The 13325-nt window shown below is 39.8% G+C and overlaps 1 protein-coding gene across 7 annotated transcripts in view; it reads right to left on the bottom strand.

The window, feature by feature from the left end:
* The window catches only part of LOC121367349 (trichohyalin-like), a 198101-nt gene that overhangs the window by 139037 nt on the left and 45739 nt on the right, over nt 1-13325 (bottom strand). For all 7 annotated transcript variants that reach the window (XM_041491464.1, XM_041491460.1, XM_041491463.1 and 4 more), the window contains 2 exons: nt 3463-3726; nt 1835-1915 (listed from right to left, as the gene is read on the bottom strand). In XM_041491464.1, coding sequence (XP_041347398.1) covers nt 1835-1915; nt 3463-3726 — 345 coding nt within the window. The remainder of the gene's footprint in view (nt 1-1834; nt 1916-3462; nt 3727-13325) is intronic.

Below are 13325 nucleotides of genomic sequence, written 5' to 3'. Positions count from 1 at the left end.
ATTTAAATCTCCAGGACTGTAATGCCTTTCGATGGGTCTCAACTACAGTTTGAAATAGGCCATATTTAGATTTAAATCTCCAGGACTGTAATGCCTTTCGATGGGTCTCAACTACAGTTTGAAATAGGCCATATTTAGATTTAAATCTCCAGGACTGTAATGCCTTTCGATGGATCTCAACTACAGTTTGAAATAGGCCATATTTCGATTTAAATCTCCAGGACTGTAATGCCTTTCGATGGGTCTCAACTACAGTTTGAAATAGGCCATATTTCGATTTAAATCTCCAGGACTGTAATGCCTTTCGATGGGTCTCAACTACAGTTTGAAATAGGCCATATTTAGATTTAAATCTCTAGGACTGTAATGCCTTTCGATGGGTCTCAACTACAGTTTGAAATAAGCCATATTTAGATTTAAATCTCCAGGACTGTAATGCCTTTCGATGGGTCTCAACTACAGTTTGAAATAGGCCATATTTAGATTTAAATCTCCAGGACTGTAATGCCTTTCGATGGGTCTCAACTACAGTTTGAAATAGGCCATATTTAGATTTAAATCTCTAGGACTGTAATGCCTTTCGATGGGTCTCAACTACAGTTTGAAATAGGCCATATTTAGATTTAAATCTCCAGGACTGTAATGCCTTTCGATGGGTCTCAACTACAGTTTGAAATAGGCCATATTTAGATTTAAATCTCCAGGACTGTAATGCCTTTCGATGGGTCCCAACTATAGTTTGAAACCTCACTCCTATAGTCTCTAAACCAAATTATTAAATTACATTCCCAATATTATTGCTTTTTTTTATTTTTATAAGTCATGCAATTTCTTTTTTTTACCTGTCACTAATAATTAATGTTTTATGAAATAAGAAAAAGAATGGAATATTTCTTTAATGACTTACACCTCGACAGGTTTTCATCTACAGCTATTTGTTGTCTAACACAGTTTATTTGACACTTGGGAGGGGAGAGATGGATGGAGAAAACGTGTGAGAGAGAGAGAGAGAGAGAGAGAGAGAGAGAGAGAGAGAGAGAGAGAGAGAGAGAGAGAGAGAGAGAGAGAGAGAGAGAGAGAGAGAGAGAGAGAGAGAGAGAGAGAGAATGAAATGACAATAGTTTCATAGCGATCGAGAGAGAGAGAGAGAGAGAGAGAGAGAGAGAGAGAGAGAGAGAGAGAGAGAGAGAGAGAGAGAGAGAGAGAGAGAGAGAGAGAGAGAGAGAGAGACAGAGACAGAGAGAGAGAGAGAGAGAGAGAGAGAGAGAGAGAGAGAGAGAGAATGAAATGACAATAGTTTCATAGCGATCGAGAGAGAGAGAGAGAGAGAGAGAGAGAGAGAGAGAGAGAGAGAGAGAGAGAGAGAGAGAGAGAGAGAGAGAGAGACAGAATGAAATGACAATAGTTTCATATATGTCTAAAACTGTTACATGCAGCATTTCAATCAACATGCACACTATGGATGTAAACCCTCACCCTTCAATGAGAAGAAACGGGGGGGGGGGGGGGGGGGGAGTGTTATTCTGCTACTTTCAGACATAATGGGAAACATCTTTGGCTATCCTTGTCCCACACAAATACTGACATCCTAGTTTTATATGACCCAACACATTCTTCATACACAATAGTAGCTGGAACCGTTATACTAACTGAAATCACAGGAATGTACTGGCCAGATGAAATAATGTTTGATGACAAGTCATGTCACTTGTCTCACCAATGGCAGGTGTGCTATTATTTAATGTGACATTCAAAGTTGGGTACTCTCTGAACTTTGACCTGGTCAGTTACTATTTACCTTCAGTTACCTCCAGTTAATATACAATGTACAAACCTGGTTTTGTCTTTTTGTTACTACTGTCTTTGTAACTTCTGCCTAGTATTCCATTTGAAGATTCTGATTTTGAAAGAGAAACTGTAAAAAAAAAAGAAGCAATTTAGAACTTAATAAAGTCCCTGTAGTTTTTATTACGTAGTCAGAATACAGACATAGATTTCAAATGGTTGTCACAGTCTTCAACAGCTTCTGACACCTGACGTATCCAGTGTGTGAACCGAACTGATTTTTAATGAGTATCTGTTATTTCTTATACGTTCATCAGGGTATAAACAAAAAAAAATCATCTGCAAACTGTGAATCGGCTAAGCCATTCATACATAAGTTTGTGGATAAAAATTTTTTTATATACCCAGACGAACATAAATGAAATAACAGAGAATAGTTATAATCAAATTAGAATCATACTTGCTAAGAATAACACTAAAAGATGGAAATTATTTATTTAACAACACACTCAACATGTTATATTGCGTCAGACATATGGTTAAGGACCACACAGATATTGAGAGAGGAAACCCGCTGTCACCACTACGTGGGCTACTCTTTTCAATTAGCAGCAAGGGATCTTTTATATGCACCATCCCATAGACAGGATAGTACATACCACAACCTTGGAGCAAGAAATAGCCAAATGGACCCACTGACAGGGATCGATCCCAAACCGACCACGCATCAAGCGAGAGCTTTACCACTGGGCTATGTCTCGCTCCCAGAATAACACTAAAACTTCATACTTTATTTTGAATTACTTTTGTCCATAAACAATAACACTCAATAAGACAGCTTGCCCATATAAAATGATGTCATCAGATATGACGTTCCCTGAAGGCGTAATTTTGTACAAACTCCCGTTGCTACGTCTGAATCAACGGTGAGTGAGTGTGACAGAGACAGAGACAGAGACAGAGAGAGAGAGAGAGAGAGAGAGAGAGAGAGAGAGAGAGAGAGAGAGAGAGAGAGAGGGATGGACGGACGGACGGATGGACAGATAGACACACAGACACACAGAGACACACAGAGAACAAGAGAGACAGAGCATAAACAGAGAGACACACACAAAGAGCATAGAGAGAGAGAGAGACAGAGACCGAGAGATATGTAACAGAGAGATGAGACAAAGAGAAAGAGAGATAGAGACAAATGAGACAGACAGAGACAAATGAGACAGACAGAGATGAGACACGGAGAGAGACAGACAGAGTGAGAGAGACGACACAAAGAGAGACAGAGAGAGATGAGAAACAGAGACAGAGAGAGATGACACAGAAAGAGACAGAAAGAGACAGAGACAGAGAGAGATGAGACAGAGATAGAGACAGAGAGAGAGATGAAACAGAGATATGAGACAGAAAGAGACAGAGAGAGATGAGACAGAGAGAAAGAAAGAAAGAAAGAGGAAACCTGCTAATACCACATGGGTTACTCATATCAAAGGGATCTTTTACATGCACCAGGTAGGACAGTACATACCACAGTATATAACAGTCATGGGAGACTGGATGGAACAGGAACAAATTGTGATCCTGCATACCCATCATACATCAGTCAAACGCTCTACCACAGAGCTACCCCCACCCAACCCCTTAGTAACACAGCCTAGAGACTGGTTTTAATCCACTCACATGAGGACGGCATGGCTGGAAGTGTTTTTTGGGCTGTCGTCATCTTCCCGGGTTTCGGCTGCTGTCGTGCACCGGCCGATGACTGTTTTACAATCAGTTCCTGAAACCGTGTCTCAAACTCCTCGGTCTTCACCGACCCAAAATCACTTCCACAACCAGCAGACATCCGCAAACTGGAGAAACTAGCGCTGGGTCGCTGTTTTGGTACAGAACTTTGGCCGGCATGAGGCGTGGACTTGGAATGAGGAGGAAGATCCCCAGGACCTGGCATGTAAAACACGTTTATAGACAATCACTGACAAAATGGGTGGATCAACATTTAAACATTAGAAAAATACAACACCACCAGGACCTGGCATGTAAAACACGTTTATAGACAAACAACATTTAAACATCGGAAATATACACCACCAGGACCTGGCATGTAAAACATGTTTATAGACAATCAACATTTAAACATCGGAAATGTACAACACCACCAGGACCTGGCATGTAAAACATGTTTATAGACAATCAACATTTAAACATCGGAAATGTACAACACCACCAGGACATAACACGAAAAACTGCATTTTAAACAATCAATATTGCACTCTGTGAACAGCTAGATTCAATATTAGATGTTGGAAATATACAAAATGTAAATGAAGATAATTAGTACAAAAGTGATGACTATGTAAATCTAAGCCAAGTTGTGTGGCCAGGACAGTGTGCTTCAACCTTAGCATAAAAATAAGTTAAACTGATGTGATACCATATAAATTTAATGCTAAGGTTGGCTAAAAATTCTTCTCCTTGAACTTGTCTAATTAAGTCGCGTGCTGGTGAGCGACAGCTCCCCTTAAACGGTGAGATCTGTGACAGTTTTCATCTTTAATACTTGAACTTGTCTAATTAAGTCGCGTGCTGGTGAGCGACAGCTCCCCTTAAACGGTGAGATCTGTGACAGTTTTCATCTTTAATACTTGAACTTGTCTAATTAAGTCGCGTGCTGGTGAGCGACAGCTCCCCTTAAACGGTGAGATCTGTGACAGTTTTCATCTTTAATACTTGAACTTGTCTAATTAAGTCGCGTGCTGGTGAGCGACGGTGAGCTCCCCTTAAACGGTGAGATCTGTGACAGTTTTCATCTTTAATACTTGAACTTGTCTAATTAAGTCGCGTGCTGGTGAGCGACAGCTCCCCTTAAACGGTGAGATCTGTGACAGTTTTCATCTTTAATACTTGAACTTGTCTAATTAAGTCGCGTGCTGGTGAGCGACAGCTCCCCTTAAACGGTGAGATCTGTGACAGTTTTCATCTTTAATACTTGAACTTGTCTAATTAAGTCGCGTGCTGGTGAGCGACAGCTCCCCTTAAACGGTGAGATCTGTGACAGTTTTCATCTTTAATACTTGAACTTGTCTAATTAAGTCGCGTGCTGGTGAGCGACAGCTCCCCTTAAACGGTGAGATCTGTGACAGTTTTCATCTTTAATACTTGAACTTGTCTAATTAAGTCGCGTGCTGGTGAGCGACAGCTCCCCTTAAACGGTGAGATCTGTGACAGTTTTCATCTTTAATACTTGAACTTGTCTAATTAAGTCGCGTGCTGGTGAGCGACAGCTCCCCTTAAACGGTGAGATCTGTGACAGTTTTCATCTTTAATACTTGAACTTGTCTAATTAAGTCGCGTGCTGGTGAGCGACAGCTCCCCTTAAACGGTGAGATCTGTGACAGTTTTCATCTTTAATACTTGAACTTGTCTAATTAAGTCGCGTGCTGGTGAGCGACAGCTCCCCTTAAACGGTGAGATCTGTGACAGTTTTCATCTTTAATACTTGATGGAGTCAAACAAAACATACCAACAAAACTGGCAGTGTAATCTCTGTATCATAAAAGTAAAAGTAATTATTTTTTAAAATGTGACCAAACACTGTTTTTAGACATAAGGTTATCTGGGAAAATATTTTAATTCCAAACCATAAGAAAATAAAGTTTTATATTTCCAACAAATAAATAATTAACATTTGAAACAAACAACAATCTCATACAAACAATTTTATGACCCTGGACTTTCTGAATATACCTACTTGTATTGTAAGTCACTTGGCTATATGTCATTTCAAAATAACATCATCACTAATACCATGAATCAATAACATATATTAAATAAAAACAAATGACAATATATGTTGTTGTTATTGTAATAACAATAATAATTATAATAATAATAATAATAATAACAAAAATATAATAATAATAAATTATACTTAAGTTTCCAAAGCTTTGCTTGCTTTTATAAACAAAAAATCAACTATTGATAATGTTGACACAAACACAGAACTCAAAATACAAAGACATTACAGGTAACAATTGGCATTATAAAACATCAACAATAAACGGATTACTCATAATCCACAACAACTACAGTGAATGTGACAGGTCAATCAAATAAATGATCTTGACCTGTCACAAAGTGACAGCATGATGTTATCAAACCACACTGCAACACAGTGACCTTTAATGAAGGTCTATCTGTTAATTGATACCACAGGCACTCACTGCCACACAAACAGATCCAAGCTGGTATTGTTTGTCATTGGAAGCAGATAAAACAACAGAGGCACTCACTGCAACACAAACAGATACAAGCTGGTATTTTTTGTCATTGGAAGCAGATGAAACAACAGAGGCACTCACTGCAACACAAACAGATCCAAGCTGGTATTGTTTGTCATTGGAAGCAGATGAAACAACAGAGGCACTCACTGCAACACAAACAGATCCAAGCTGGTATTGTTTCTCATTGGAAGCAGATGAAACAACAGAGGCACTCACTGCAACACAAACAGATCCAAGCTGGTATTGTTTGTCATTGGAAGCAGATGAAACCACAGAGGCACTCACTGCAACACAAACAGATCCAAGCTGGTATTGTTTGTCATTGGAAGCAGATGAAACCACAGAGGCACTCACTGCAACACAAACAGATCCAAGCTGGTATTGTTTGTCACTGGAAGCAGATGAAACCACAGAGGCACTCACTGCAACACAAACAGATCCAAGCTGGTATTGTTTGTCATTGGAAGCAGATGAAACCACAGAGGCACTCACTGCAACACAAACAGATCCAAGCTGGTATTGTTTGTCATTGGAAGCAGATGAAACAACAGAGGCACTCACTGCAACACAAACAGATCCAAGCTGGTATTGTTTGTCATTGGAAGCAGATGAAACAACAGAGGCACTCACTGCAACACAAACAGATCCAAGCTGGTATTGTTTGTCATTGGAAGCAGATGAAACAACAGAGGCACTCACTGCAACACAAACAGATCCAAGCTGGTATTGTTTGTCATTGGAAGCAGATGAAACAACAGAGGCACTCACTGCAACACAAACAGATCCAAGCTGGTATTGTTTGTCATTGGAAGCAGATGAAACCACAGAGGCACTCACTGCAACACAAACAGATCCAAGCTGGTATTGTTTGTCATTGGAAGCAGATGAAACCACAGAGGCACTCACTGCAACACAAACAGATCCAAGCTGGTATTGTTTGTCATTGGAAGCAGATGAAACAACAGAGGCACTCACTGCAACACAAACAGATCCTAGCTGGTATTGTTTGTCATTGGAAGCAGATGAAACAACAGAGGCACTCACTGCAACACAAACAGATCCAAGCTGGTATTGTTTGTCATTGGAAGCAGATGAAACAACAGAGGCACTCACTGCAACACAAACAGATCCAAGCTGGTATTGTTTGTCATTGGAAGCAGATGAAACCACAGAGGCACTCACTGCAACACAAACAGATCCAAGCTGGTATTGTTTCTCATTGGAAGCAGATGAAACAACAGAGGCACTCACTGCAACACAAACAGATCCAAGCTGGTATTGTTTGTCATTGGAAGCAGATGAAACAACAGAGGCACTCACTGCAACACAAACAGATCCAAGCTGGTATTGTTTGTCATTGGAAGCAGATGAAACAACAGAGGCACTCACTGCAACACAAACAGATCCAAGCTGGTATTGTTTGTCATTGGAAGCAGATGAAACAACAGAGGCACTCACTGCAACACAAACAGATCCAAGCTGGTATTGTTTGTCATTGGAAGCAGATGAAACAACAGAGGCACTCACTGCAACACAAACAGATCCAAGCTGGTATAGTTTGTCATTGGAAGCAGATGAAACAACAGAGGCACTCACTGCAACACAAACAGATCCAAGCTGGTATAGTTTGTCATTGGAAGCAGATGAAACAACAGAGGCACTCACTGCAACACAAACAGATCCAAGCTGGTATTGTTTCTCATTGGAAGCAGATGAAACCACAGAGGCACTCACTGCAACACAAACAGATCCAAGCTGGTATTGTTTGTCATTGGAAGCAGATGAAACAACAGAGGCACTCACTGCAACACAAACAGATCCAAGCTGGTATTGTTTGTCATAGGAAGCAGATGAAATAACCGAGGCCAGGCTAATCACTGGCTTTCTGTCTGTTTAATAACATGTTTACATAATTAAATCGGCAAGCACGGATTTACTATATGAAAATACTGAATCCAAAAAAGCTTATTTTGAATAAATAAATAATTTTAAAAGACTTAAGCTGTACTGTACTGTCTGGTATACAAGAAGAGTGTAGTGTGTACTGAGTGGGTGGTATACAGTGGGTACTGTACTGTCTGGTAATCAAGAAGAGTGTTGTGTGTACTGAGTGGGTGGTACACAGTGTGCACTGTACTGTCTGGTAATCAAGAAGAGTGTCGTGTGTACTGAGTGGGTGGTATGCAGTGTGTACTGTACTGTCTGGTAATCAAGAAGAGTGTCGTGTGTACTGAGTGGGTGGTATACAGTGTGTACTGTACTGTCTGGTATACAAGAAGAGTGTCGTGTGTACTGAGTGGGTGGTATACAGTGTGTACTGTACTGTCTGGTATACAAGAAGAGTGTCGTGTGTACTGAGTGGGTGGTATACAGTGGGTACTGTACTGTCTGGTATATAAGAAGAGTGTCGTGTGTTCCGAGTGGGTGGTATACAGTGGGTACTGTACTGTCTGGTAATCAAGAAAAGTGTCGTGTGTACTGAGTGGGTGGTACACAGTGTGCACTGTACTGTCTGGTAATCAAGAAGAGTGTCGTATGTACTGAGTGGGTGGTATACAGTGTACTGTACTGTCTGGTATACAAGAAGAGTGTCGTGTGTACTGAGTGGGTGGTATACAGTGTGTACTGTACTGTCTGGTATACAAGAAGAGTGTCGTGTGTACTGAGTGGGTGGTATACAGTGTACTGTACTGTCTGGTATACAAGAAGAGTGTCGTGTGTTCCGAGTGGGTGGTATACAGTGGGTACTGTACTGTCTGGTAATCAAGAAAAGTGTTGTGTGTACTGAGTGGGTGGTACACAGTGTGCACTGTACTGTCTGGTAATCAAGAAGAGTGTCGTGTGTACTGAGTGGGTGGTATACAGTGTACTGTACTGTCTGGTATACAAGAAGAGTGTCGTGTGTACTGAGTGGGTGGTATACAGTGTGTACTGTACTGTCTGGTATACAAGAAGAGTGTAGTGTGTACTGAGTAGGGGTATGCAGTGTGTACTGTACTGTCTGGTATACAAGAAGAGTGTCGTGTGTACTGAGTGGGTGGTATACAGTGGGTACTGTACTGTCTGGTAATCAAGAAGAGTGTCGTGTGTACTGAGTGGTTGGTATACAGTGTGCACTGTACTGTCTGGTAATCAAGAAGAGTGTCATGTGTACTGAGTGGGTGGTATACAGTGTGCACTGTACTGTCTGGTAATCAAGAAGAGTGTCGTGTGTACTGAGTGGGTGGTATACAGTGTGCACTGTACTGTCTGGTATACAAGAAGAGTGTCGTGTGTACTGAGTGGGTGGTATACAGTGTGTACTGTACTGTCTGGTATACAAGAAGAGTGTCGTGTGTACTGAGTGGGTGGTATACAGTGTGCACTGTACTGTCTGGTATACAAGAAGAGTGTCGTGTGTACTGAGTGGGTGGTATACAGTGTGCACTGTACTGTCTGGTAATCAAGAAAAGTGTCGTGTGTACTGAGTGGGTGGTATACAGTGGGGACTGTACTGTCTGGTAATCAAGAAGAGCGTCGTGTGTACTGAGTGGGTGGTATACAGTGGGTACTGTACTGTCTGGTATACAAGAAGAGCGCCGTGTGTACTGAGTGGGTGGTATACAGTGTGTACTGTACTGTCTGGTATACAAGAAGAGTGTCGTGTGTACTGAGTGGGTGGTATACAGTGTGTACTGTACTGTCTGGTATACAAGAAGAGTGTCGTGTGTACTGAGTGGGTGGTATACAGTGTGTACTGTACTGTCTGGTATACAAGAAGAGCGTCGTGTGTACTGAGTGGGTGGTATACAGTGTGCACTGTACTGTCTGGTATACAAGAAGAGTGTCGTGTCTACTGAGTGGGTGGTATACAGTGTGTACTGTACTGTCTGGTATACAAGAAGAGTGTTGTGTGTACTGAGTGGGTGGTATACAGTGTGTACTGTACTGTCTGGTATACAAGAAGAGCGTCGTGTGTACTGAGTGGATGGTATACAGTGGGTACTGTACTGTCTTGTAATCAAGAAGAGTGTCGTGTGTACTGAGTGGGTGGTATACAGTGTGCACTGTACTGTCTGGTATACAAGAAGAGTGTCGTGTGTACTGAGTGGGTGGTATACAGTGTGCACTGTACTGTCTGGTATACAAGAAGAGTGCCGTGTGTACTGAGTGGGTGGTATACAGTGTGTACTGTACTGTCTGGTATACAAGAAGAGTGTCTTGTGTACTGAGTGGGTGGTATACACAGTGCACTGTACTGTCTGGTATGCAAGACGTTTTTCAGTTTATCATCTGTTGCCACATCTACCATTCTGTGGCAGACCATGCACACTGTGACATGCTCTATGTCCTGGGTACTATGACCTGTTGGGTAGTGTGGTCTAGAAAATACCCTGTCCTATATATTAGGATGTCATACGATCTACATCTACACTGTGACATGCTCTATGTCCTGGGTACAATAAAACATTGATCAGCTAATCTCTAACGGTATGATGATTGATTAAAATAGAACATTGATCAGCTAAGCTCTAACGGTATGATGATTGATTACAATCGAACATTGATCAGCTCTAACGGTATGATGACTGATTACAATAGAACATTGATCAGCTAAGCTTTAATGGTATGATGATTGATTACAATCGAAAATTGATCAGCTCTAACGGTATCATGATTGATTACAATCGAACATTGATCAGCTAAGCTCTAACGGTATGATGATTGATTACAATAGAACATTGATCAGCTCTAATGGTATGATGATGATTACAATAGAACATTGATCAGCTAAGCTCTAATGGTATGATGATTGATTACAATAGAAGATTGATCAGCTGTAACGGTATGATGATTGATTACAATAGAACATTGATCAGCTTGGCTCTTGACGGTATGATGATTAATTACAATCGAACATTGATCAGCTAAGCTCTAACGGTATGATGACTGATTACAATCGAACACTGATCAGCTCTAATGGTATGATGTTTGATTACAATAGAACATTGATCAGCCAAGCTCTAACGGTATAATGATTGATTACAATCGAACATTGATCAGCTAAGCTCTAACGGTATGATGATTGATTACAATGGAACATTGATCAGCTAAGCTCTAACAGTATGATGATTGATTACAATAGAACATTGATCAGCTAAGCTCTAATGGTATGATGATTGATTACAATAGAACATTGTTCAGCTGTAACGGTATGATGATTGATTACAATAGAACATTGATCACCTTGGCTCTTGACGGTATGATGATTAATTACAATCGAACATTGATCAGCTAAGCTCTAATGGTATGATGACTGATTACAATCGAAAACTGATCAGCTCTAATGGTATGATGATTGATTACAATAGAACATTGATCAGCTAAGCTCTAACGGTATAATGATTGATTACAATAGAACATTGATCAGCTAAGCTCTGATGGTATGATGATTGATTGCAATAGAACATTGATCAGCTAAGCTCTGATGGTATGATGATTGATTGCAATAGAACATTGATCAGCTAAGCTCTGATGGTATGATGACTGATTACAATAGAACATTGATCAGCTAAGCTCTAACGGTATGATGACTGATTACAATAGAACATTGATCAGCTAAGCTCTCACGGTATGATGACTGATAACAATAGAACATTGATCAGCTAAGCTCTCACGGTATGATGACTGATAACAATAGAACATTGATCAGCTAAGCTCTGATGGTATGATTACTGATTACAATAGAACATTGATCAGCTAAGCTCTGATGGTATGATTACTGATTACAATAGAACATTGATCAGCTAAGCTCTGACGGTATGATTACTGATTACAATAGAACATTGATCAGCTAAGCTCTAACGGTATGATGACTGATTACAATAGAACATTGATCAGCTAAGCTCTAACGGTATGATGACTGATTACAATAGAACATTGATCAGCTAAGCTCTAATGGTATGATGACTGATTACAATAGAACATTGATCAGCTAAGCTCTAACGGTATGATGACTGATTACAATAGAACATTGATCAGCTAAGCTCTAGCGGTATGATGACTGATTACAATAGAACATTGATCAGCTAAGCTCTAGCGGTATGATGACTGATTACAATAGAACATTGATCAGCTAAGCTCTAGCGGTATGATGACTGATTACAATAGAACATTGATCAGCTAAGCTCTAACGGTATGATGACTGATTACAATAGAACATTGATCAGCTGTAACGGTATGATGATTGATTACAATAGAACATTGATCAGCTAAGCTCTAACGGTATGATGATTGATTACAATCGAACATTGATCAGCTCTAACGGTATGATGATTGATTACAATAGAACATTGATCAGCTAAGCTCTAACGGTATGATGATTGATTACAATCGAACATTGATCAGCTAATCTCTAATGGTATGATGATTGATTACAATCGAACATTAACAAATAATAATTAGTCAATATAAATTAAAAACTCAAATTGGATCTAAATATAGAATTTAATATGTATCAGTTAGTAAAAACATCAAGATCACATCACATAGATCAGTTACAAAAACATGCATGCAACAACAAGCAACATCACGGCATCTTAACAAGTAAAATCCATTAAAACGATTGAATTGCATCAAAACCAAATCATGTTAAAATTACACACTTGATTAATTTGTCACAAAGAAAACACTAAGTGCATGTATATTTAAAAAAGAAGAAAAAAAAAAGAGTTAAATTTGTTTGTAAAGTTAAATAAATGTACTTTAAAAATATTTATAATGAATAATAAGCTGTGTAAGCAATGAGTGGTTTCTAATGAATATATGTGTTCACTGCATGGGTCTCTGACAAACTGGTTTCTAATGAATATACGTGTTCACTGCATGGGTCTCTGACAAACTGGTTTCTAATGAATATGTGTGTTTACTGCATGGGTCTCTGACAAACTGGTTTCTAATGAATATACGTGTTCACTGCATGGGTCTCTGACAAAATGGTTTCTAATGAACATGTGTTCACTGCATGGGTTTCTGACAAACTGGTTTCTAATGAATACATGTGTTCACTGCATGGGTCTCTGACAAACTGGTTTCTAATGAATATATGTGTTCACTGCATGGGTCTCTGACAAACTGGTTTCTAATGAATATATGTGTTCACTGCATGGGTCTCTGACAAACTGGTTTCTAATGAATATATGTGTTCATTGCATGAGTCTCTGACAAACTGGTTTCTAATGAATATATGTGTTCACTGCATGAGTCTCTGACAAACTGGTT

This window comes from Gigantopelta aegis, chromosome 3 (assembly GCF_016097555.1).
Source record: "Gigantopelta aegis isolate Gae_Host chromosome 3, Gae_host_genome, whole genome shotgun sequence".
Taxonomy (NCBI): Eukaryota; Metazoa; Mollusca; class Gastropoda; order Neomphalida; family Peltospiridae; genus Gigantopelta; species Gigantopelta aegis.
The sequence above is the reverse complement of the archived record's forward strand: the minus strand, read 5'-3'. Positions and strand labels throughout refer to the sequence as shown.